General features: G+C 42.3%; 1 protein-coding gene across 4 annotated transcripts in view; it reads left to right on the top strand.

Moving 5' to 3' along the window:
* TLE1 (TLE family member 1, transcriptional corepressor) overlaps nt 1-26318 on the top strand; it is a 91391-nt gene that overhangs the window by 26422 nt on the left and 38651 nt on the right. The window contains exons 5-8 of one of the 4 annotated variants that reach the window (XM_042963720.1): nt 2875-2937; nt 4325-4429; nt 18656-18860; nt 19594-19610. In XM_042963720.1, the coding sequence (XP_042819654.1) occupies nt 2875-2937; nt 4325-4429; nt 18656-18860; nt 19594-19610 (390 nt within the window). The remainder of the gene's footprint in view (nt 1-2874; nt 2938-4324; nt 4430-18655; nt 18861-19593; nt 19611-26318) is intronic. The other 3 variants (XM_042963721.1, XM_042963722.1, XM_042963723.1) reach the window with 3 other exon arrangements.

Genomic DNA, 26318 nt, shown 5'->3' with positions numbered 1-26318 from the left:
AAAAAGTGATGAAGAAACACCAAAGGAAAAATAGAGAAAAGGACATATAATGTGGATCAATAAATAATATGAAAAGATGTTTAACTTAAGGGAGAATCTAATGCAAATAAAAATGAGGTCATTTTTTAAAATCTACTAGGTGGCTAAAGATTTTAGAAAGGTCAACAAAACCCAATATTGACATTGGGTAGGAGAACAAGCCCCCTCATAGACCAATGATACTGTAAATTGTAACCTTCTCTGCTGGGTACTTTATCAGCATGCATTACAATGTAAAATATGTATACACTTTGACCTAGCAGTTTCACTTCTAGCGATGCCTTTTGGAGATCTATGTAGCGGGTTATTCCACACAGAGTTTGTAATTACGGAAAATTAAGTGAAGTATGAATATCTACAGATACCAGGAGTGCTTAAACACTAGCATGCTTGTATAGTGGATGGTGTTCTTTTTTTGTTGTTGTTTTTCTAAGTTCATTTATTTATTTTGAGAGAGAGAGTGCCAGCGAGCACATACAAGCAGGGGAGGGGCAGAGAGAGAGGGAGAGAGAATCCCAAGCAGGACTCCCCCACCCCACCCCCTGAACTGTCAGCGAAGAGTCCAACACAAACCGTGAGATCATGACCTGAGCCGAAATCAGGAGTCAGATGCTCAACCGGCTGAGCCCCCAGGCGCCCGTCATATGTGTATTTATTGAGTGGAAAGGTACCCATATACGTTTTTTTTTTCCTAGACATAACATATTATGGAAAAGCAGTGTTTATAATGGGACCTCTTCGTGTAGAAGTAGCTGTTTCCCCTCTGGGCTTGTGTGCACATATATAATGAAAGTCTGGAATGATGCTTTCCAGAATCACCAAAATGTTAACTAATCATGGATGATAGACTTAAGGTTATTTTAACTTTCTTTTTTATTTCTGTATATACAGCTGTGTGTGTGCCTGTGTATGCTCAAAGTGAGCATATATCATCTCTAAAAGTGGAAAATCTTAGGAGAAATTTTGAGAAGGGGAAAATACAGAATACTGTTGGAATGTATGGAGTGGAGGCTGACGACCTACAAGTCCACAAAGGGCATCCCTACTCCTTCACACGTACCCAAACATATAGTGCAGAACCCTGTTGTGAAAGAAAGGGAAGCCCGCCCATACTTTCGAGGAGAACCATGACCTTGAGTTAGCTTGAGTGTGTGGCTGTGATCAAACGAGCTGGGTGGGGCTCACCCAGTTCTGTTTTTGCACCTGGTACAGCTTCAGCCTTTTTGCATAGATCTATTTGCCCCGCTGGTTAAAGCAAGGTCACGGGTTTGCTCTCTGTGCTAGTCATTTCCCCCTTTCTTCCAAGGCAAGGTCTGTATGTAACCCTATCTCATTGGTGGTCAGGGAGAATGGTTGGGTTGGCCTAAATCCCATCCCATAAAACCAAAGGCCTTGTTGCTCATTTAACTGGAATCATCTTGGAGGACAAAGGCAGCTCTTTTTAATGTACTTGATTACACAGTTCCCGAGTTTTCTACTTCATCTTACTTATTCCATTCTCGCTTTCTTCAAGGGCATGGTCTGTGCACTTCATAATTTTCTTCTCCTCATGTTCCTTTTCATTGCCTAATTCGGTAATAGAGGTGGCATTAGTAAGCATTGACAGAAAATGATGAAATAAATAAGGTCAACGCTGGGACTCTTTTAAGATGACTTTTTTTTTTTTTTTTTTTTCCCAAGCGGAACTGGTTCTTCAGAGTTAGAAGAAAGCATAGCTGCTTTGCAGTGCTGGAGGATGTTGGAGGTGGGGTGGGCAGGTAGATTCTCCCCTAGGCTGGAAGCAGAGCACCTTTATTTCTTCTCTTGGCCAGTTTGTTCCTTAGAGCAGAGGGACTGCTGTGGATTTGGACTCGAGGCAGGGACTTCTGCTTTCTTTACAATAGTCTGTGCCACAGACACTCAGGACACATTTTGTTATGTTCAGCTGACCCTTGGGCTCAGTCAGGGAGGTGTTTGCATTTGATGCTGAATTGTGGGCAAACTTGACAAATACCTAGAACATCTCAATATGACCCTCATGTTGGACTTGGGTTCTGTCTCAGCAATGTTTTTCTTGGCTTGTTTGAGACAGCGAGACTCAGTGAAGGCTACTAACGTTGAAGTCGAATATGAGTTGTATAACAGGTGGGACAAGCAAGGGGGCATCTGGGTGGCTCAGTGGGTTGAGCATCTGACCTCGGCTCAGGTCACAATCTCACAGTTCATGAGTTTGAGCCCCACGTCGGGCTTTGTGGTGACAGCTCAGAGCCTGGAGCCTGCTTCAGATTCTGTGTCTCCCTCTCTCTGCTCCTCTCCTGCTTGTGTTCTGTCTCTCTCAAAAATAAACATTAAAAAAAAAAAAAAAGAGTGGGGACAAGCAGGAAGGAGGTCTGTGGGCTCCTTTCTTCTCTCTCGCTCTCGACTTTGTCTTGAAAGCTAGATGGTGTTTGACCGGGCCCCTGCCCCGCTGGCCTCTGACACCAGTAGGAATAAACTTGCTGTAACAGTGTAAATGTGTGTTGGTACACCATAATTGAATAAGCGTACAAGGGGCTTGGCAATCACCAGGTTAAAGGATCATACAGCCTTAAACCATGCAGATTTCCCAACTCAATTAAACTACCCATTATCTTTTCTTTAAGTGACCAATAAAGCGTGTGGTTATGTCTTACTTTGCAAGTGGGATTAATATCTGCTGTTTATCTCCAGATAAATATTAGCAGCACAGGCCGGGAAAAGCCAGTTTTATGCCCTTGAGAGTGAGGTAGTGGAGGGCTCAAGTGTTGGGCATGAAGTTTTATCTTTCTGAACTGATTATGAAGTATACTAAACATTTATCTGGCTTTGTCTTTATAGACTGAAATCGCCAAGAGATTGAATACAATTTGTGCACAAGTCATTCCATTTCTGTCTCAGGAAGTAAGTAAAACTGTTCAGCTGTTAAAGTGCAATTATGTTGCTTCTCTGTTTGCAAATTAGCTAGTTTTAAGATGTTAATTTTATCACAAGGAACAAGTGTGAAGAACATCTGTTACAGCTGAAGTGTGTAAACCCCCTGCTATTCCATCTCAGATCTGAGGGCACACTGTAAAAGTGGTGACAATAGCTCAACCCCAAATTAATTTTTTTTTCCGGTGGAAGACTGCAAAATGACGATCAAACAGAACAGCTTTTCTTTTCTTTGACGAGTAGTATAAGCCTGGTAGCTGCTGCTGATTCAAGTGTCCTTTCTCTAGAGAGCTTTTCCTTTGCTGCGTTTTCAGAATAGTTCCATCAGGGTTGACTTGACCATGAAAGCAGGTGTCTCATTGGTCGGTCCTTGTACCTCAAGTCAGGTTGACTTCATGCTGTCCACGAAGGAAGCGGATGTTCATACTCTTCAAGTTTACTTTCGGATACATGCCGATAAATGCTAAACTGTTTTAAGTGTGTACAGGATGCATGTGTCTTGAGACAGAAAAGCTGTAAAAGCTTTTTGGGCCCGCAGCTAGAATACTGGGTGTGTGTTCTTGTTGGTATCTGCTGCTCCTTGCTGGATAGCACCCCTCTGCCTTTTCCTGCCTAAAACATCTACTTGATGTTACAAGTTCGATTTGTTAACCTTTGGCATCATGTTGTTAGACTTGAGTAATCCTGGTTTCTGCTAAAGTCTCATGCTTCCCAGAACAAAGATGTGGCTTTGTTTTTATTTGTGGGTGGAGTTGGGAGGTATGCAGGGTGTTTCCAGTGTGTGAACTAATTGTCGAGGGGGGGGTGGGGGTCCTTCGTTTTCCCCTCAGGAGGATGAAAAATCTAAAGGCTAAAGAAGGAGAGGAATTCCCAGAGTTCCCAAAAACTGCTGGTGGGTTGAGATTTGTTGGCCAGAGAAGTAATCGAAGATTTCAAGTTTAAATTTTCAGTATAGAAATGGGGGTTTTAAACTAGCTGTAAACTTTACCTGTTCAAACTTACAACAAACCCCTTTTGCAGGCCAGGGTGATCTTCCGAATCCCATACTATTGATTTTCTAAGGCTTCGGGTTATCAGTTTGGATATCCTTTTTGACTTTTCTATCATTCCAAGCCCCAAATTCCCATCTGAAGTTAAGCGGGGACTAGTGTTGGTTAGAAATAGGGAAGTGCCCTTCTCTGTTTTCCTTTTCCTGCTGTACTTGTGTTCTGTGAAATAGCAGTAAGTGCTTGAGAACCTTCACATTTGAATCCATAGTCTCCTTGATCTGCATTGCATGTGCCTTTGTATTTTTGTTGTTGTTGGAAGGTACAGTGAAGTTCTTTGCTAACACTTTTTCTTCTCTTTGTTTTCGAAGCATCAACAACAGGTGGCCCAGGCCGTCGAGCGTGCCAAACAGGTGACCATGGCAGAGTTGAATGCCATCATCGGGGTACGTGGCCTTCCAGGTCTACCTCCTACAGTGTGTATAACCAGCTTTCATTTCTTATTAATTTGATGGCTTAATCTGTCTACCTATCTGTATAGTGTTATGTGGTTTAACGGCCTGTTTGATAAGTATGGGGGAGGGGGGCTTAGGTATGGCAAGGTGTGTAGGGGAAATACAGAGGAGCATAAGGAAGGTGATAGCAACATGTTGAGGAGGGGAAGAAATACCTACTTTTCAGTGGGAACATAAGTGCCGTGTATCCTCTGACACTTAAATCACCCTTGCTCTATTAGTTAAATCAGAGCTTCAGGTTAGAGTTGTATATACTTCCCTTACTTCTGGCTTTTTTTATACCTTTTTTTATACCTTTGGATCACAGAGAGGTCAAGACAGGTCTCAGAATTATCCCTTCTTTGGTCATCTAGGGTATTAGACCCAATGTAACTGCTCTTTCCCTTTCTTGTGCCTCCTTCATGAATTTTTAAGTGGCACCCCAATGAAAAGAGCGCTCTCTTGCCGTTGAAGAAGTGATAATTGTCTGCCCCAGTGCTCTCTAGCCTTTCACCAGGTTTCTGCTCTCCTGCCTTGAGTTCAGTTAGCACTCCATGCTGGCGACTGCTTGTCAATCACAGGTCATTTGCTCTGCATTAATGAGCCCAGTGAACCATGCGGTCCATCCCCTGCATGAGCCCTTCCCCCGCCACTGCAGGACCCTGGATGGTTCTCATGTTTGCTGCCCTTCCAGACTAAGCCAGAGAAGTAGCTGAAACAAGGGACCATCCTTTCTGATTTTATTCATATGTGACTGCCTTGAGCGGATTCAAATCACTCATTTATCAATTTATGTTAATTGCTTGTGAGAAGATGCCCTGCTGGTCTTTATAGTTCCCTCAGACACTTTGTAATGATAATTAGACATGCTGCTCTACGGATTAAGAGTGCCATAGTCCAATGACGGCCACAGACAATGGAACCAGTTAATCCATCAGGGTTTAAAATTACATCCCAACTGGAGATGGAGAAAAAACATAAGAGCCAAGGAGGATTAAAGAATGAGCCTCAGCTTGAAAACTCTCCTTTCATCAGTTTCTCAATTGCGGATCTGCAGTCGGGTTGCCTGTGGTAAGCTATTGGCAGTCAATTAGGTGAAATAAACTGGGAGGGTGACCTTCATTTCCTTTTAATAGCTTTTTCCTCCCCGAAATGGGGAGCTTCAGTGGATTTTCAGCTTAAATTTTATTCAAGCTGCTTTATTACACTTGACAGCTTAGCTCTGCATAAACAATTCTCCCCTCCTCCTCTTTCCCCCAGACCCAGGCTCTGCCTTTCTCCCCCTTTAGATCACATTTTTGACTGTTACTTAGTGGGCTCTCTAATCACATTTCAACAAAAAACACAATTACATCTGCATTTGTCGGCTGCCTTCTGTACCCTTTTCTTGTGTAATGAATTGCTTTATTTCAGAGATCAAATCAAATATTCGCTGGTACTTTTGCATGTACCGTGTTTGATTAGCAAAGACTAATAGCAAATTGTACTTGTAGCTCGAGCACAGAAATTTTTTAACCCAAATGAATGAGGATGGAAAAGCCTGTTTTGATTAAAGAAAAACATATGCAAAGCAGTTCTCAAGTACCCAGTTAAACTTTGTGGAACATGTTTGTTTTCTGATAGTCTCTCAATTTTTACATATCATCCTCGTACCTACAAATTCTCAAAGGCACTGCCCAGTCCTCCACATTAGAAAGGAGGAAATTGTATTAACCAGATGTTTATAGGTAATACCCACTTTGAATTGAATCAGAAAATAAAAATAGCAGGTTGCTCTAGAAGGGCAGATGAATCGCTAATTTTATGAATGGCTTTCATCCAGGAAACATGTTGTTGAGATTATAAAGGCAGATTAGCTCTGATAGCTAGCAACAATAACTCAAATCAGTGAATTGGGCCTAGCACAAGACTTAATGCCAATTGCATGTCTCCAGCATGTGCAGTTTTTTATAATTGTAATTTTTGGCTCAGTATATTAATTTATGTCAGAAGGCTCTTTTAAAGTTCGTAGTGATCAATAATTATCCTGCAACCGTAAGTTTCATGCTCTGGCATATGCTTGATTTTTGCTTGAAAGGAATTGTGCGCGTCCCGGAAAATTGAAGTAGCATAAAATTGGGTTGACAATTCAGTGGACCTTTGCACCCCTTCATTGAACATGCAGTGTGTCAACCTGTCTCCCCAGAGGGGAGGAGGCTCCGGGAGGCTGTCTGTTCCTACAAGCAGCAGCTGCGCACAGAGTAAATGCAGCCCGGTTTGATAGCAGCTGTCAGTATTGTTCAGGAACGACTCAGGATGAAGAACAATGGGAGAGGCCACGCTCTTCGTCTGCATCGACTTTCAGGCTAAGAAAAGAAATAGTAATTTAACGGTTTAGACATCTATTACAAGTGTGAAAGATCATGAAAGAGTAGCCTTTAAAATGCAAATGAGCCGAAACATTCTCATTCCCTTTAAGGTACAATCAAGGGGGCTTACTGCTTGCTTGGCAGGGCTAAAGACATTTCTCTTTAGCAAACCTGGAAAAAGTGAAATCTTCTCAAGGACACCAAGCTTCTAACGTAGGCTCAGCTTGTGTCCTGGGACTCTGGATGGTCTTGGAGAAGGACGAGAGAGGTACAATTTTTTGCGTCCTTGTTGAGTGAATTAATGACGCCCATTTCTCAGCAGCGTAGCAAACTTAGTTCTCGTACCTGACAAAAAACACTGAATTTTAAATCTTTTCCACTACAGATAGCACCTGCCTTTAACTTACAGATTACTGGTATTTAAGAAAGATAAGTCTCTTGGATACTTGATATTTGGAGAAACTATTGAAATAGTTTGGCCATACTTTTTTTTTTCTCAACAGTTTCACTGATAGTGTATTTGATAATTGGTGGAATAATTGCAACCCTGATTCCTGAATTTTGCTTTTTATAAGCTCTTTTGCTATTAAACAAGTTATGTTCTTGTAGCAATAGAAAGTATTTAATAATGCAGAGATCTTAATAGGCACAGTGTTTATTTGGTTTGACACAGCTCACTTGTGCTTTAGAAAACAGGTGGGAAGGGAAACTTACTGGAGGCCTTGATTTTTTTTTTTTATTTAATCAATTAAATTTATTTATTTTTTACATCAGGACAGTCTCCATGATGTAAGCAGTCTTCCTCAAAAGATTTTTTTTCTTTGGGGCACGTGGGTGGCTCAGTCGGTTGAGCGTCCCGACTTCAGCTCAGGTCATGATCTCACAGCTTGTGAGTTTGGGCCCCACATCGGGCTCTGTGCTGACAGCTCAGAGCCTGGAGCCTGCTTCACATTCTGTGTCTCCCTCTCTCTCTCCCTCTAACCCACTCACATTCTGTCTCTGTCTCTCTCAAAAATTAATAAACATTTAAAAAAAATTTTAGAAGATTTTTTTTCTTTTTCCAATTTAGAATTCTGTTAAAAATGCTCAAAACAAAATAGGTTTTTAGATGACAACAGTTTTTGGAATAGTTAACGTCCCTGAAGGCAGGGAAAATGATTCAAGGACTCTTCAAGATCACCTTTCCTTGTATTATTTGGGGAGTTTGGCACTAAGAACTTTTCTTCTACTTGCTATAATAATAATTGATTTTCATTGAGATTAGTGTCCAGATAATTAGTGTTATCTTTTAATGGGTTTATGTCACATGTAATTAATATAGATCACGAAGATACATATATATTTGTACATATGGGCTTTTTAAAAAATTGAGGTATATTTTATATTGTTCTAAATTGCACCAATCTTTTTTTTTTTTTTTTAATTAAAAAAAGTATTTATTTTTTGAGAGAGAGTGAGTCAGTGAGGGGCAGAGAGAACCAGGGACACAGGATCCCAAGTGGGCTCTGTGCTGACAGCAGCAAGCCCGATGCGGGGCTCAAACTCATGTACTGTGAGATCGTGATCTGAGCCAAAGTTGGATGCTCAACTGACAGAGCCACCCAGGTGACCCACACCAGTCTTTTTTTTTGTTTTTTTTTTAAGGTTTATTTATTTATCTTAGAGAGAGAGAGCAGGAGGGGCAGAGAGAGAGGGAGATGGGGAGAATCCCAAGCAGGCACTCTGCTCTCAGTGCAGAGCCTGACTTGGGTCTCACACTTAGGGACCATGAGATCATGACCTGAGGCAAAATCAAGAGTTGGATGCTTAACTGACTGAGCCACCCTGGTGCTCGTGAATTGCACCTATCTTACACATATAGATCACTTTGGTGTGTGCACATACCCTGTACCCCACACTACTTTTGCAGTGCAAGTTTTCTCTTTCACCCCAGGAAGTTCCCTTGTACTTTTTCTTAGCCAGTGTTTCTCTACTCCCAAAGAAAGATGGTTTTTGTTTGTTTTTTGTTGTTGTTTTTGTTTTTTTGAGAGAGGAAGAGAAAATCTAAAGCAGGCTCCTCACACAGCATGGAGCATGACTCGGGGCTCCATCTCACAGCCATGAGATCATGACCTGAGCTGAAATCAAGAGTCAGACGCTTCACCAACTGAGCCAGCCAGGCGCCCGGTTGCTTTTTGATGAGCCAGCCAGGTGCCCCAGTTGCTTTTTGATTGAAAAATAAAAACTGATTGGCCAAGTGTAATTTAAAACAAAACAAAACAAACCCTGCATGATTGTATGTCCACTTCCATCCGAGTACTGGCTGCCCAACTTCATGGTGTTCTGTACTCATCTTTCTAAGAGCATTTGCCTTGTGTTACCTTGGACAGACCATAGGTCTAGGATCAAATGGACTTAAGTAGGACACTTGGTGCTGCCACTCTGTAGCCTTATGACCCTGTACAGTCAGTTAACCTCCTTTAGTGTCACCATCTATAGATGGATAATACCTTCTACCCTGCATGGCTTTTGTGGGGATAAGACCTTGACTGGCAGCCTTTACCCAGCATGGTGTCCTGACTCCTTGAACTGCAGTTCTGTCTGCCTCGTCTCTAAGTACCTGCAGCAGATCTGTGAGTCCATTTGGCTAAGTGCCCATGAGGGGTGATGGCTGCAAGTAGTGGGTCACCTCCCCTTTTGTCTTCTCTAGTGGTTACATGGGGTGTCGGTGTTTGAGATTAGACCCATCCAGACGCTCTGCTCCTGCCATTCCGTTGTCGTGCATGAATGACTTTTAATAAGGAGGCAGCAGTGAAGAAATGTCGGCTATTTGACTTTAGATGAGCAAAATTAAGGTTCAAAACAGAGGAAAAAGTTAAATTTGGGGAACAGATGGAGAGAAAATTGAGAAGCAAAAGTGAGGATAAGACCCCGTTGGCTTCCTTAAGAGGAAGGGAAACAAGGCTTTTGCTGGCACTGAGGGATTACACAGATCATTGTGATGGAATTGGAAAGAGAGAGAGAAGAGGTGACCAGATGACCGGGGCGGGGTTGCCCTTCCCATACCACAGAATGCCTGATATTTGATAGCTGCCCGAGTGCTGACGTGTTGGATGTAAGAACATTTGAGCAATTTCCCGTAGCAATGCCTGTGAACTTCAGGAACTCCGAACATTTAGGGTTAATGTAGGCCACCTTGTTTTTCCTTTCTTGTTTATTTGGATCTTGTCTGACTTAATTTTCCATGAATAGAACTTGTGCCAAGGCCTTTGAAGCTGCAGTTATTGGTCAGATGTGTATATTCCTGCTTCATAGGCAAACTTATAACTCTCTATATTTTGAAACAACTCAGTATGAAACGAGAGAAGTCTGGGGGCTTTTGTGATGTCTGACTATCTATGTTTGTGTAGGGGATGGCTATGAATACAAACTCCTGATGTGTCTGTAGTAGACTTCCTGTCCTTAAGAGATTGAGTTGTAGACCTACAGGCTCCCCATTGTTGCATGAGGTGATTGGTTTAAGGATTAGTAAAATGTAGGATTATTTTTCTCCTCCGGCTGTAGCTGTCAGCTATCTATAGGATTGTAGTGTGTGAAGTTTAAGAGGATGAGGTTAGCCTCTTATTCTTATGAGTATGCAGTTAATCCCTGGAAAGCCCATCAATAACCCAGCTGTAAGTTTCTTTATAAAGCAAATTTGCCCTAGGAGAATAATGCATAGCCTGCTACCAAGAGGAGAAAATGAAATGGCTACAACAAGCATGGATCTTCTAGCTCTGCTAACTTACATTTAGTGATATACCCTCCACCTAAATTCTAGTGGTCCAGCCCATTTATTAATTTTCCAAGGAGAAGGAGCAATATTGCAAAGTCTGTTACATGTATCCCACTTCTTTGGTTCAGGTTAGATTTTTACTGAGAGTTGATGTAGGTATGTCTGCCAAATGCAGGGCTTGGCTTCAAAGTCTGGGTTCTTCCGAATAGTCTGTGTGCTTTTTAGTTATTAGAAAACTTGTTGAGGCATTGTTTACTTTTTCATTTACCCGCATCTATTCATGTGATCTGTACTTGATTCCTTGGAAGAAGACATCATCATGTTTTCTCTCTTTTCAGAGTAGAAAGTAGAGCACCCCATGTTAAGAGTTCGAATTTTGAGCAGACGAGGTAGCCGAGTGGTTAAGGCGATGGACTGCTAAGAGTTAGATTTTGGTGTTTTTTTTAAAGTTGATGTATAATTTACATACCATAACATTCGCTCTTTTAAAGCATACGAATCAGTGGGTTTTAGTATATTCACAAACTTGTGCAGCCATCACTGCTAATTCTAGAACATTTTTATCACTTCAAAAAGAAACCGCATGTCCATTAGCAGTTACTCCCCATGCCTCCCACCCCCCAGTCCCTGCAACCACTGATCTTTCTGTCTCTATGGGTTTGCCTGTTCCGAACATTTCATGGAAAAGGAATCCTATAACATGTGGCCTTTTGTGTCTGGGTTCTTGCACTTCGCATGAAGTTTTCAAGGTTTATTCATGTAGCATGTACTGTAACCCTTTTTACTCGTGAATAATATTCCATTGTACCAATATATCACATGTATTAATCCAGTCATCAGTTGATGGACATTTAGGTTGTTTCCACCTTTTAGCTGTTACGAATAAAACACAGTGAATGTTGTGTACATGTTGTGTGGACGCATTTTCTTCTGTTGTGAGTCTAAGCCTACAAGTGTGATCGCCGAGTTATGTGGTTACTCTGTTTAACTTTTTGAGCAATCGCCAGATTGTTTCTTAAAGTAGTGGATGAGAATTCCAGTTTTTCGACATTTTCTCCAACATTTGTTCTTGTCCATCTTTTTGATGCTAGCTCTTCCAGTGGGTGTAACATGGTATCTTGTTTGTGATTTAGATTTGCATTTCCCTGATGGCTACTGACATTGAACATCTTTTCATCAAAACTTTACATGGTTTTAGAAGTGGATCTACCTAGGGGTGCTTGGGTGGCTCAGTCGGTTGAGCATCTGACTCTTGATCTCTCCTCAGGTCATGATTTCACCAGTGATTTATGAGTTCAAGCCCCACATTAGGCTCCACGCAGCGCAGAGCCTCTTGGGCTTCTGTCTCTCCTCTCTGCCTCTCCCCAACTTGTTTTTTTTCCTCTCTCTGTCTCTCTCTCAAAACTAAATAAATAAATATTAAAAAAAAGAAGTGGATCTACCTAAATAAACATGGTGTTTTAAAACTTACTCTAATTCAGGCCTTTCAGTCCTAGTGCTCTCTGAGTATTGTCACCACTGTAACCGTCATCTAGGGCAGGTGGGACGAACAAGTAAGTCGGTGATGATGCAGGATGAGTTGGCTTTTGTGGATTCTCTGAAATGCAGAAAAAATAAAGATGAGTTCAGATCCTCTTTAGAAATTTCGCTCTTCATCCTGGTGCCTGCCTTCATATGGGCTGTCCATTTTGCCTGCATCATTTTCTGTGCGCTCCTGCATTGAGATGGGGCCTTGAAGTGGATTGGGTTTTGTTGTTGGTGGTGGTGATGGTGGTGGTGATGGTGGTGGTGGTGGTGGTGGTGGTGTGTGTGTGTGTGTGTGTGTGTTAAACTGTGTTCAAGTGGCTTGAGAATTCTTGGCCCCACTAAGCAGTTTCTGCCTGTTTATCACCCTTGCCCCTCTTCACGAGAGAGGCCATTCACATAATGGGAGGATTTCAGGTGGCTCCTATAGTAGTGTCCTTGATGCTTCTGCTCCCATACAGCTCTTTCCCACTCTCCCTGCTTGTTTACTGTAGCATGCCAATTTTCTTTTTCTGCAGTCTCCCAAGATAAGAACTGAGTGTTTTAAAGAACAGGGAAATAGAAATCGAGGAAGAATGATTTGGAGAGAACTGTCAACAAATGCTACTTTTCACATTTTTTTTTTCCCTTTAAAAGTGTTTAAATACCAAACACCATAAATGCCACTTACTGTCACGCTTTTAGCATTAGAGATGCTATTTTGGGCCATGGTTTTAGTTCTGGTTGGGTTCAGTTTGTGATCTTGTGACGTGGTTTTCCCTAAGGTTATAAAGCGGGTTAACTTTCAAAAATTCAAGTTGATTCTGTGGTCGGTGATAAAGAGCTTAGCAATCTGGTGAGGTTAAGGTGGGTGTTAGCCTTCTTTTTCTTTCTGGGTGTCCTTTCCAGTTGTACAGGCAGCTCTGTGGCGATAAAGCATGTGCTACAGCTGTTTCAGAAAGAAAACTGTAGAAACCACTACAGCATTACATTAAAGCTGGGAATGTAAACAGCAAAGTCAATTTCATTATAGTAACATAATTGACCCAGGCTGCACTAGGTAAAATGGGAATTAAAATTCTGAGTGCGTGGCTGTTGTTTGACATGGATGAGGTGACTTTATTCTTTGTGGGTTTTCATTATCATTAACTCAGGGTTTCGTGTTTGTTTTACTTGTCTCGCTCCCAGCCTGTCCACATTGTTTGGGTAAGAGCAAGTGCATGTCTCTCCTTCTGTCAACACCGAAACCTTTACAGAACCACCTGAGAGGCACAAAAACACCAGTATCTGGAAGTTTCCAGTGTAGCTGTTGTACCTTTTTTTTTTTTTTTTTTTTTTTGCCTTTTTTCCCCCCAGTGTAGTTTTTTAAAATTGTTTGATGAAATGTGAACTTTTTTCCCATTGTTTTATTTTAAAATACTAGTCAGCTCTGGGAAGCAGATGCTTGTTTTGTGAGTTTTGACAGGGTATTTCATGGCGATGAAGGGACAGTGAACAATTGAATGCTGGAAAGCGTTTTTATTTTTTTAAGCAACAATTTGTCAGGTCACTTGCTGTATAATAACATGAATTCTAATGTAATGGGGCAGGATTCCAGCTTCGATCTAGACTAAAAGTTTTCAGCCTCTGCACGGTTGACATTTTGGGCTTGTTAATTCTCTGTGGTGGGTGGGAGGGGACTGTCCTATGCATTGTACGATATTTAACAGCACTCCTCCCACCCCCACAATTCCTCCAGGTGTGACAACTGTAAATGTCTCTATACATTGCCAGATGTCCCTAGGGTGGGGAAAGGAGGGTGTCAAAATTGCTGTTTGAGAACCACTGGTTGTCTGAGAAACCACCTGCATTGCTAAAAACGACCATTGCTCATCCAAAATATCTTTTCTGGTAGCTTGACAAGCTTTTTGCCTGTGTGTCCTGTGCTGTATAAATCTGCAAGCATTAACTAAAAAAAAAGAAGAAAAAAGGTTTACTAATTAGTATAAGGTAACCAGGAAGTGGAAGGTTGGATTTTCTCACCCTTGCTGTCATGTTGAGAAACATCTCAGTTTCCCCATTGATCTGTGGAGGTTTGGGTCTATGGAAGACCGATGCATGTAGGTTCCTGTAGTTGGTAGAGCCTTTGGGGTTTTTTTGTTTGTTTTGTTTTTTTGAGGTTTTCCTGGCTGTATGGCAATGTCAGTATCACTTTTGTTGTAAAATACATTTTTCAGGTAGCATTCATGCTATCCCATTCCCACCCCTCTTCCCCCCACCCCCCCATTTTGGTGAAGGTGGCGGTCACTGGATTGTTTCCAGTGAGCCCTGTTGAGAGAAAATGTCCTTTCAAAGACACACGGTGCAGGTGGGCTGCTCTTTTGGACTTAATTGTTTACTCTCCTGGATGTGGTCCTTGTGTGCATTCCAATATGTGTGTGATGTTCAGAAATAACACTTTTTATTTGTTAAGCATCTTCTTCTGCAAGAAGCCGTAGCTGCCACTGTTCAGGCTTGATTCTTTGCAAGCTTCCTTGGAAGAGAGCTGGAACAAAAGAGATCCTTCTTTTTCTTTTTTTTTTTTTTTTTTAAATTTTTTTTTCAACGTTTTTTATTTATTTTTGGGACAGAGAGAGACAGAGCATGAACGGGGGAGGGTCAGAGAGAGAGGGAGACACAGAATCGGAAACAGGCTCCAGGCTCCGAGCCATCAGCCCAGAGCCTGACGCGGGGCTCGAACTCACGGACCGCGAGATCGTGACCTGGCTGAAGTCGGACGCTTAACCGACTGCGCCACCCAGGCGCCCCGAGATCCTTCTTTTTCAAACACAGGGATGGAGGATTGGGGATTGGAGACTAGAGAGTGGGGCTCATGAGGCACAAATCTAAGAACACATTTCCATCTGTCACTGCTGTTAAGGCTTCATGGTAAAGGTGGATTTATCTCTGGTAAACGTCCAGTGGTGAAGGTGGATTGTCTCAGGATATGTGGCATTATATGCCCACAGGAGCATCCCCTTACCTGGGAAGGGAGAGACATGGGAGGTCTTTGTTGGAGGAGATCACCTCTTCCTTCCTCTTGCTTGGCAGAACACTCTATCTAACTGCTTACGAACAGGGCTGGGCTGCTGGGTCATAGGAGAAATACTGTTCTAGGGAATGAAAGGCTTATAGTCCTCATGGCGGCTGTGAGCCCCGTGTAAGCCACTCTCTTCTCTGTGAAATGGGATCTGTGATGCCCACCCTTCTTGCCTTGGGTGTGTTCTGAGCTGAGGCCATGTAGTGGACATGAAGATGTCTAGGAGTGCTGCATGGCAGGAAAAGAAGTAGAATGTGAGGCCACAGAATCCACGTTCCCTGGATCCACAGCATCTTCGGTAGTTGTGATCCATCCTGTCACTGCTTAGTACTCCTTCCAGTTTGATAGGATTTTGCTTTAAAAGAGGGAAGAAGTGTGGCTAAGCTAGGGATGGAGGAACTTGGTTGCCTCCAGTAATGAACAGGGAGCTTTCTTCAAGAGGAGGGGAGTTTCCCCGGGGCCTATTAGGCTGTTGGATATCCCTGTTGATAGTTATTCGCTTAAATGTTGGGTTTAATCACGTGGGTCTACTTCACAGCTGTGGTGAAGCCCCTTTATTATATAAGCTAGTTTTTCTTTTCACTGACATATCAGACAATGCTTTCTAGTTCATCTTTCTCAAAACCAACTTGGGTTTGGCAGAAAAGCTCTACTTCTCGGGTATCCAGACATTTGCTTCAAGGATGCCTTTGCTGTGACATAAAATCGCACCTCCAGGAACATCTTTTGGTGACTCTGTTCTGGATTTTTGGGGGAACGGGGTGTGCAGGGAGGGGTGAAAGGGTGGTGGCCTCCACCCGGTAGTTAAATCCCTTCCCCTCTGCTTGGCCTCTCTCATCTTGTAATCCGTGCCGTGCTTAATTACCCCGTTGCACTTGCTTGTGTATGCATCATTGCCTTTCCCTCCCAGAAGCCGGACATAGCTCTTATTCTCCAAGTAATGATAGCAATTGCTGGTAGGGCAGACCTGTTCCTCATCCTTCTCCGAGCACATTTCTTATGGCAGGTGTCTAGTTCCTAATTAAGCACTAATGAGCATGCCTAGTGGACCATGAGCCTGCTGCCAGCCCCTCCAGTTTTATGTCTTGCTGTTGCCAAGCTCTTAAAAGGTGACAGAGCAAGAATTAGTGTCTTTGGGATGACAGGAAGGTGATTTTATGCATAAAGAAATTGTTATTATGATCTCAGATGGTGAATGAGGAGTTTATAAATACTTTGCAAGGATACTATCAATGCCGCCTGCTCTGACCTCTCCCCCTTTCCACTTTTCCTCTGTTTAGCACTGTGCTCCCCTCGGAAGGATTGGGAGTGTCAAGAGAAGGTTGGCTCCCAAAGATTTTTTAAAAGACGCTAGGAGTGGTTGAAAATTTATTGTAAACTGACTGAGACACCAATTTCTGGCTTTAAGATGCTGTTTTCTCTCACTCTGGAGGGCGGGAAGCATATTTAGGATTCAATTAAGGACCAGTGGTCTGGGTAGAAACTACTGAAGATCTGGCGTGAAGATTTAATGTATTCAGTACACGCGAGGGGGTAATAAATAAACGAGTAATTGAGTCCCAGGGAAGTGAGCACAAATCAGAATCTTAAGAATTTTCTAACATTACACCTTAGAAATTGAGCTTTAATCGTTTTTACTGTCTCATCAAAAATGAGTTTTATGTTGGACAGCTGAAATGTGGCCAGATTTATGGCTCAGGGGCCATTTCTTGGATACTTTTTCATTTACTACAACATGCTCTTAAATATAATGTATGAGAGTAATGGTACTTTTCAGTGTGAACAGATTTCTAACTTCTGGAATGGGTTAAGGGATAGAGGCAAAGGCATTGGGAGTGGGGGCTTGGGTCACCGTGGGTAGAGTCCACACAACAGGGGAGAGTGTGTTCCTCATCAAGGCCTCTCAGTGTCGTCCTCTGTGACACTACAGGGGTGGGTTTAGGGAAAGGAAGCAATAAACAAAGTCTCATGCTATGGTTTCTTCCAGCTATCACAGTGTGGCCCTTGGTGCCTCCCTCTGTGTGTGGTGGAATGAGGGCAGCCTTGAGGGGCATTGCTACATGACCCCACTCCCCTCCCGCCTGGTGGGACAACCTTGGCAGTTCAGTCAACACCCTGAGCCTCCGTTCCTTCTGTGAAATGGGAATGTCAGTACTTCCTCCTACTTGTGTGAGGGCTTGTGAAATGAGGACCCAGGAGTACTTGGGAGGGGAGGGGATATGCCTAAGATGCTGATTCTTTCTTCAGCCTTCCATTAATTTAAGGTAGTATTTTGGTTATGTCTCCTCATACCGCTGTGGTAATTTAGCACAAGAATATTGGGGAAACAGGGTCACCCCATGTCACCAGTCCCTGGTGACTGGTCGAGAGTAGAGTTACGGTCTGCGGGGTGCACATCTGCGCCTCCCCTGCTTTAACTTTCCTGAAATCAGGAAGAGTCTCACCTTCAGCAGCACACTGGGTTTCGTCCCTGGAGGCGTGGAGAGGTGGATCTAACATTGGAGTGCCTACCCACTAGGCCAGCTCACTGCTGGTCATCGACACTGTGCCAGGAGGACCCGTGCCAGAAGGAGGCAGTGTAGATAGAGCTCTGAGTCTGTTTGGGGAAGATGGGGAGAGGTAACTGTATAAGTGGAAGCTTTTGATGAACTGAAAACACTAATCACATTTTTTCCTTTTCTCCCTTTTGTGTCTTTGTTCTTTTCATGTGTTTGTTGAACCTCCTGTTTTGTTTCCTCCACTCTCTCATGTCGTGGGTATTTGTCCTCTGGATGTTGCTGTGCCACTGCCACCTCTTCCCTCATCTTCTCCCCCTTGCTGTCTCATCACCTCTTCTCCTTCCTCTTCCCTCTCCTCCCCTTCTTTTCTCTCCTCCAATCCCTTCCTCCTATACTTCCTCTCTCACCTCCTCCCCTTCCTCACATCTCTTCCTTCCCCTCCTCCCTCCCTTCCTTCCTTCTCCCCTTCCATTCTCACCTCCTCCCCTTCCTTCCCCTCCTCCCCCCTCCTTTCCCCTCCTCTTATACATCCTGTCTCACCTTCTCCCCTTCCCCATCACTTCCTTCTCCTCCTCCCCCCTTCTTCTCTCACCTCCTCCCCTTCTTCTCTCACCTCCTCCCCTTCTTCTCTCACCTCCTCCCCTTCTTCTCTCACCTCCTCCCCTTCTTCTCTCACCTCCTCCCCTTCTTCTCTCACCTCCTCCCCTTCTTCTCTCACCTCCTCCCCTTCTTCTCTCACCTCCTCCCCTTCTTCTCTCACCTCCTCCCCTTCTTCTCTCACCTCCTCCCCTTCTTCTCTCACCTCCTCCCCTTCTTCTCTCACCTCCTCCCCTTCCTTCTCCTCCACCTTCCTCTCTCCGCTCCTCCTCTTCCTCCCATCTCTTCCTTCTCCTTCCCTTCCTCCTCCCCTTCATCTCTCACCTCCTTCCCTCCTTCTCCTCCCCCTTCCTCTCTTACCTTTTCCCCTTCCCGCCATCTTTTCCTTCTCCTCCTTCCTCCCTGCTCCTCCTCCTCCTCCCCCCCTTCCTCTCTCACTGCCACCAACAGCAGCAGCAGTTGCAAGCTCAGCATCTTTCTCACGGCCATGGACCCCCAGTGCCCCTAACGCCTCACCCCTCGGGACTTCAGCCTCCTGGCATCCCGCCCCTCGGGGGCAGTGCTGGCCTCCTGGCACTGTCTAGTGCTCTGAGTGGGCAGTCTCACTTGGCAATAAAAGATGACAAGAAGCACCATGATGCAGAGCACCACAGAGGTGAGAGGCCGGGCAAGCCAGATTAGGACTTGGTCCTAACACTCATACAGTGCTGCAAAGTTGTGTGCACCGCTAAAGAGAGCCCCACCCCATGCAGAGAGCAAACAATGAGCTAAGAGGAACTGTCGCAAAGCTTGGCCACTGAAACACAGTCCTCCCTGGAAGTTTTCAGGGTTTAACGTGGGCATCTGTAGATTTCCCGATCTCTTTAGATTGCAGGCATCTTGACATCTTGGCAACTGCCTAGTTAATGCCAGTGGCCTGTACCATATTATGGAAAACTGTTAACTGCTTAATTGGGTAATTTTCAAAGAAAGTAATGTTGTTAAATGGGGCGAAATAAGAAGTTAAATTTGAAAGTGAATGTGTTCAAATGAAAGGTTTGATAATTGCATCTGTTACTACTTAGTTTCATAGGCTTTAATTCTAGTATGCATAAAATATTGGGCAAAATTGCACTTGACTAATTTTTTGAAGAAAAGTAATTTATTCTGTCAAGAAATAAAAAAATAGGCTTTGTGTATGGTTAAACTGTAAATCTTATGTTTACAAAATACTGTAATTTTCAGGAAATCACTGTATTAGGAATGTGCAATGACTTATATAAATAAAAGCCATTTTTAAAACTGTTTGGGGCTTGTGTTCTAATTATTCCCCCCTTTTTTTTATTTCTGTTCTTGCCTCTGTGTCTGAACGGGCATGTCTGTGCGTTTCTTGGTAACCTCGGGAGCAGACAGAGAACCGGGCACAGTAAGTACTCAACCGCCTGCTGCACATAATACATTTCCCTTCCTCCAATGCACCCCAAGCTGCCTTTTGTGAAACAGGCACAGACACGTATATTCTCCCTGTCTCTCTCAGCGACCTGGTTTTTTTCTTTTTCTTTTTTTTTCATAGGACTATCCCCCATTTCCCCCTGCCTTTTGTCTTTTATTTATTTATTTTTTTTTAAATAAAACTTTCGTTAGGTGAGAGGGACATGATTTGGAGGCAAAGCTGTCTGCTATGATTACTCACTTGGAAATATGCTTTGATCTGTAGGTGCTCCGAACCCACTTTAAAAATATGTTTATCATTGCATTCCGAGTCCAGGTTGCCTCTAGTTTAAAAGAGTATTCATTTTTATCTTAAATCAGTTTTACAGGCAAGAGGTCACAATCCATATGTGAAATTGGTTAGTAATGTGTTATTTCTACCTAAACCATTCATTATCCTCTACAAATGCATCTTAGTTGCTAGGTTTCCATATCTGGTTTTCCTTCCGTAATTGTCCTTGGAGGGTGAACTTGAACTTTAATTTATTTTCAACTGAAGAACCGTGTGTCTGAGTAAGTTCTTAAAAACAAGGAAATTCAGTGGACGGAGGTTCTGGGCTTCTACGGTTCCATTTTTTCACCAGCCTAAACCTTAGCCATTTTACATACTGCACGTTCAATCTGTACATGCACTTGCCAGTTAGCTGTGGGGAGATCTGTACCTAAAATGCATCTCTCAAATGTTGTGGAGCAAATGGAGTGAGAAATTGGCCCCTTTCAGCTGGGATGACCTACAGTTTTTTGCCCCCTTTCCTTTTTCCTTCTAAACACGGCAGTATTTTGGCCATGTTAAATCTAAATAAGGTAGCAAAATTGGGATACTGAACTTTTAAATCATTCTGATCCTTTTTTTTTTTTTTTTTTTTTAATGAGTTTGGGGGAAGATATGTAAGTCATTTGAGTTTGAAAAGTTCCCCTTACCTCTTCTGTGTAGAATAGTGGCACTTTTAAAATTCTCTTTGAGACTGATCTCAGTGTACTTTATGTATCAGGATGCATTGGGGGCATTGGGTAAGGGTGAAAGGGTGGGGTAGCTAGTTTTAAAATCCTTGTACTATAAGTTTTCTCTGGAAAACGTTGGGAAGGAAAGAGGGGAGGAAAAATTACAGCTAGGGAATAAAATATCCTACTCCCAAAGTACAAACCTAAGTAAACTGACTTTGATGGAGGTGACCTTTATGTTTGTTGCTGGTTCAGTGTCACTGTAGGTTGTCATTGTTATAGTTTTTTATACCATGTTCTTTTAGTAGAGTGTCAGATTAAAAACCCTAATCCTAGACCAAAGAACAGAGATGGCAGGAAATGTTGAGAAAGCTCCTGTCCTGTAGTCTGCTGCAGGTTTTAATTTATTGAGCTTATGCTACGTTTAGAACTATATTTCTAATTTAGCTTTCTGTTCTCAGGACTGTTTCATCTAAAAACCAATATATATTTATTGAGTACTTACTATATATGTAAGGCTACATGGGAAATGCAGCTATAGTTAGAGATATGTAGGCACACATATTACAAGCCTTTTCTCAAAGAACTGAGGAAATGTGACAAAAATACTACAAGATTTAAGCCTGTAGAAAGTTTCAGCAGGAGTTCTAGACAATTGTCAAAGGGGTACCATGGTATGTATCTGAGATGCCGTCGCAAGACTGGTGTTTTCCATACCGCTGCGTGTGTATTTTTGAGTGTATCGAATAACTTCCTATTTATATTTTTGGCTGACAAATGTAAGCAAGAACTTAATTCATTGGGGAAGTGAGGGTGGGTGGAGGAAGGGTAAGGAGTTCTACCCTCCAAATACAAAACAGTTCTTGAATTTCAGACAGCTGTGGATTGTTTCTAGGTCCTCATGTTGAGTTCACAGTCTGGACTGTTAAGTCAAAATATGGTGGATACATTGCATAAACTAATCTATGCAATAACACAAAATAAATGGTTAATGTGTTGTTTGCATATTTCTTTCACAACAAATTTTACACAAGTTTCTTAATGATAATTTTAATGGGTATTTTCAGAATAAGTATAGGTACTGTGTTTCCTGCCTAATTCCTACAAGCATCTCTTGGTGATGATGATATAAAATGAGAAAACGACACTAATTTGTAACCTAAACATTTAATTCAGTCTGTAGAGAGGAATGAAATTGTTCACTGTCCACATAAGTGGGATTTCGCTGCAGTTGTATAAAATGAAGTAGCTCTTTAAACTTTGTGTAAAATTGAATATGAAAAGCAATGGATAATGAGATGATGTGTACTATTAGTTGCCTAAAATATTGTAGTACTTACTTATTTAATAAAGTGGTTTGAATTATGAAGTATTTTACTTGGCAGAAAAAGTCAGTTGATCACCATATGGTGGCTGTGGTTTGTTTTTTATTTTTTGTTTTTTTGCCCCAACCAGTGAAGGGTTAAGGGCAGTTGCTACAGGGCACTGGTTTTCAAACCTTATGGTCTCAGGATCTTTACATCTTAAAGTAAAATTATTGATGACCCCAGAGAATTTTTGTTTATGTGGATCATATATTTTGAAAATTTTCTGGAAATAAAAAAAATTAAAAATCACTTTAACAGGTAAAGAGCTACTTAATTTGGGTTACCGTAAATAACATGATTAGTGAAAACTATTTTCCAAAACAAAAAATTATAGTGGGAAGAATGGCTTTGTTTTGCACGATTGCAGACATCTTCAGTGCTTGACTAAAAAGAGGATAGATATATTCTCGTCCACATCTGCATCCAATCTTTTGCAAGACATTGTTTTGGCTGAAGTATAAGGAAGAAAATCTGCCCCCATAGAGATTTGTAACAGTCTCTGGGAACCTCAGGGGGCCCTTGGACCAACCTGAGAACCTCTGTCATAAATAAGGCTAAGGAGTTCTGAAACATCCCACGCTGGTATATAGTCTTATTTTTTTCCTGCTGTTCTTTCTGTATTGAACAAATACGATAATTATATGTGTCAAGTGCAGAAGTCAGGGACTTCTATAGATCCAGAGGGGATGTGAGTATGTATGGATTTTCATCTGTGAGTCTAAAACTGGTTTGTAGATAGTTTGTTTGTTTATTGTTAGTGACAAAATTATTTCATTCCCTAGTTTAAAGTTTTGTTGGTAGGAAAACAAATGAGCCCTACTGTGGCCTGTTTGAATGTAAAACCTAGGAAATGAAGGTACTAAGGACAGTGAAAATATGGACACTATTTTTTAAGTTTCTTCTTTTTGACAGGGATGAATGATAAAGGTGGTAACTTTTAAGAGGGTTTGCTATTTGGCTATTGATTTTAAATTAAGATTTGACTACTGTTTTTATTAATTTGCAAAACTTGTTTGCTTTTTTTTTTTTTTTAAACATAAGGCTGCTTCTCCGAATGCTACAGTTGAGCAAAGAAATATGACCTAACAAAAAGGACTTTATTTCTTACGTAGTAATAAAAACTTGAGATATTTCAATTAATTTAAAGGTGAATTGTGTTCAATTTTGGTTGAAGGAAGTATTTAATAAGTCTGCTTGAAAGATCTGGAATCAGAGAATTGACAAAACGTTGTATGGCTTTTGAAAAAGTATGATAGAACATGTGTTTATTTTTTTTTAACAAACATTCATTGAGCACTTTCTATGTGCCAGGCACTGTGTAAGGCACTGCATGTACAGTTAACAACATGGGTTTGAACAATGGATTTTTGTTGATAAACACAATATAGTACTTTATATTTTCTTCTTCCTCATTATTAACATTCTCTTTGGCTTACCTTTAAGAATACAGTATATAACACATATACAACGTATGTGTTAATCAACTGTGATCAGTAAGACTTCTAGTCAGCATTAGACTATTAGTACTTAAGTTCTGGGGGAGTCAAAAGTTAGGCATGGATTTTTTACTGAGATGGGGGCTCCCCAAATCCCCACACTGTTCATGCGTCACCTGTACCTGCTGCCATTTTGCAGTGATGCCTTTTAATGTCACAGTCAAATATCTGTTGAATGAAAAACACTGGGATACCTCACACATGTGATCACTATTTGGAACATTTGGGGAAGGGAGAAGACGATGGTGATAGGTGTCTGGGAGAGACTCCAGAGCAGAAGCAGAGTCTTGGACTTAGGTGGGGCACACAGATGGGCTTCAGAAGGTCCTTGAATCCCTCTCCAGTTGTGTCCACATTGTTCTGGGTTCGTGCTCTACTTTCATCAAATTCTCAAAAGGGGCTCCTGGTCCAGAAAAGCGTAATCATTGTGGATCTGTTTAGAGGTCATAACGGTGCAACACCATCATCTTACCGGTAAGACACCAAGCTCAAGGAGGCTAGGTGCCTCTAATCGTGTAGTTAATTAATGGAGGTAGAGATTAAGATTATGTCTTCTTGCCCAAGGGACTGTTTTGTCACTCTCCCATAACTGACTTCTGGAATTACCAAGTTCATCTTTAGAACTTACTTAAAAATAATGATGACAGCCATCACTTTATCTCCTATGAGGTGGTGTCTTTGTGTTTCTTCTGTGGCTGTTGCACTTAAGTAGATCTCAGTGGAATTGTCACTGCACAGGCAAGGTTTTTCATCCTTTTGAACATTCCCCTAGCCTCATCTGTGAATTGGTGATGGAGTCTGCCTCACAGGGTGAGGGGTTTTAGGGACCACAAATGCAAAGTCATCAGACATAGCATAGCCTTTAAGAATGTTCTCCCTGTCCTCCCTACCTGCAGAGTAGCAGGACAGCAATAAATGCATTATTAGTCATGCTCAATGTAGTGACTATTGGTTTCTTTTCCTTTTTTAAAATGTGTGAGGCATGGGGCTCCTGGGTGGCTCAGTCGGTTAAGCAGCTAACTCTTGATTTCTTTGGGTCAGGGTCATGATCTCAGGAGAGATCAAGCTCTGCATTGGGCTTTGTGCTGACAGGGTGGAGCCTGCTTGAGATTCTCTCTCCCCCACCCTCCCTCTCCTCCCCTCCCCCAGCCCCCTGCCTCTGCCCCTCCCCCACACATGTGGGCTGACTCTCTCTCAAATAAATAAACTTTATTTAATTTTTTTTTCTAATGTTTACTTCTTTTTTGAGAAAGAGAGAGTGCAAGCTGGGGAGGTGTAGAGAGAAGGAGACACAGAATGCAAAGCAGACTCTAGGCTCTGAGCTGTCAGCACAGAGCCTGACACGGGGCTCAAACTCACCAACCATGAGATCATGACCTGAGCTGAAGTGGGACATCTGACCAACTGAGCCACCCAGGCGCCCCTTAAATAAATAAACTTTAAAAAATGTAAGGCAGTTGTGAAGATGTGGGCCGTTACTGATGTTTCTCAGTGTCGAGATAAGACTGACCTGAGACTATTATGAACTTGATTGGTTTCATGCTATTCAGTTCATGAAAGGAGGAGGTGTTTCCACCTAAACGTTTATGAATTTATGTCCTGGCATATTTCAAGGGATTGCCTGGAAACTAAGGATAAAACTGAGATGAGTCACCTAAAATCTCAATATTTAGGCACTGTGGAAAACACTTAAGTTTTCTTAAGCAGTTGTCTCAGCAGATTTCCTTTTTGGCAAAATTGAAAACTATGTGCTTAAAAAATCCTCTGGGAAAACTGCTCACTGCATCACTGCTGTGGGAAGGGTGAACCCTGAAGAATGGAAGGCTCCAGCAGTTTCTAGGTGGTGGGGAGTGGTCCATCCCTGTACCGGGCGGAGGGGTCTGTCTACCGTGGATGCCATAACTCACTGAGTGGGTACTAGAGCCTGTGTGTAACTAGAGAAATGTTCAGGTTTTATCTCACTGTGCTTACAGTGAAGATCGGCCATCAGGCATCTTTACTCTAAAAAACCAAAAAGCAGATGGAGAATATTTCCTCCCTCCAAAGCTGTTTTCAGACTTCAGTTTGTGCTCTGCAAGTAGGAAACTTAATGCCCATCATTTCGAGTAGGTTTTTGAAAATTTTATTTTCCTTTTGGCCCCATGATCATTTTTACCATTCCTTCTGAAACGTAGTAAGCAACAAACTGTGTGTCCGTCTTTCAGATGAGAAGAGGTGGATGTGAGTGCCATCAGATATTTAGGTAACTCACAGGCAAGTCCTGACCCAGTGCTTTCTAATTTCTTATATTAGAAAGTACCTCATCTGGGACTGGAGAAGGAAGGGGGACATTAACAGCTAAGCAGAGCTAAGTGGCTGTACAAAAAGTGTTTTTAAAAATGATTTGAAATATGGATTTGATTTTTGCTGTCACCAGGGTCCTGATCAGGGGGAATGAAGTTGTCATGAGGGCATTTAAAAGTTACTTTGAAATAATCGTATTTGTTGTGTACGCGTGGTGTGTTTTATTTTGCTTTACCTGGAGAACGCAGTAGTGGAAGGGCAACCCGGGGACTTAGCAAGAGAGGCCAAGGGTGACTATATAGTGCCTCCTCCAGACCACGTATTTACTGGGTGTGTGGGTCTTCTACCTGGCCACCTTCCTTTCTGAGAGTTCTCCTGACTGAAGCGCTCATCTGCCTCCGACAGCGCTGAGTTCCTAGATCGAGGTGCGAGAACACGCGGCTTCTTTCCCACATTTTGCATTCAAACCCTATGAAAAATGGACGCATACCCTTCAGACCCTCCAGCGCTCCTAGGGCGCGATGAGGGTGCCAAGTGGACACATTTCCACACATC

Source organism: Panthera tigris, chromosome D4 (assembly GCF_018350195.1).
Source record: "Panthera tigris isolate Pti1 chromosome D4, P.tigris_Pti1_mat1.1, whole genome shotgun sequence".
Classification (NCBI taxonomy): domain Eukaryota; kingdom Metazoa; phylum Chordata; class Mammalia; order Carnivora; family Felidae; genus Panthera; species Panthera tigris.
Note: the sequence above shows the minus strand (reverse complement) of the source record. Positions and strands in the feature narration are given on the sequence as shown.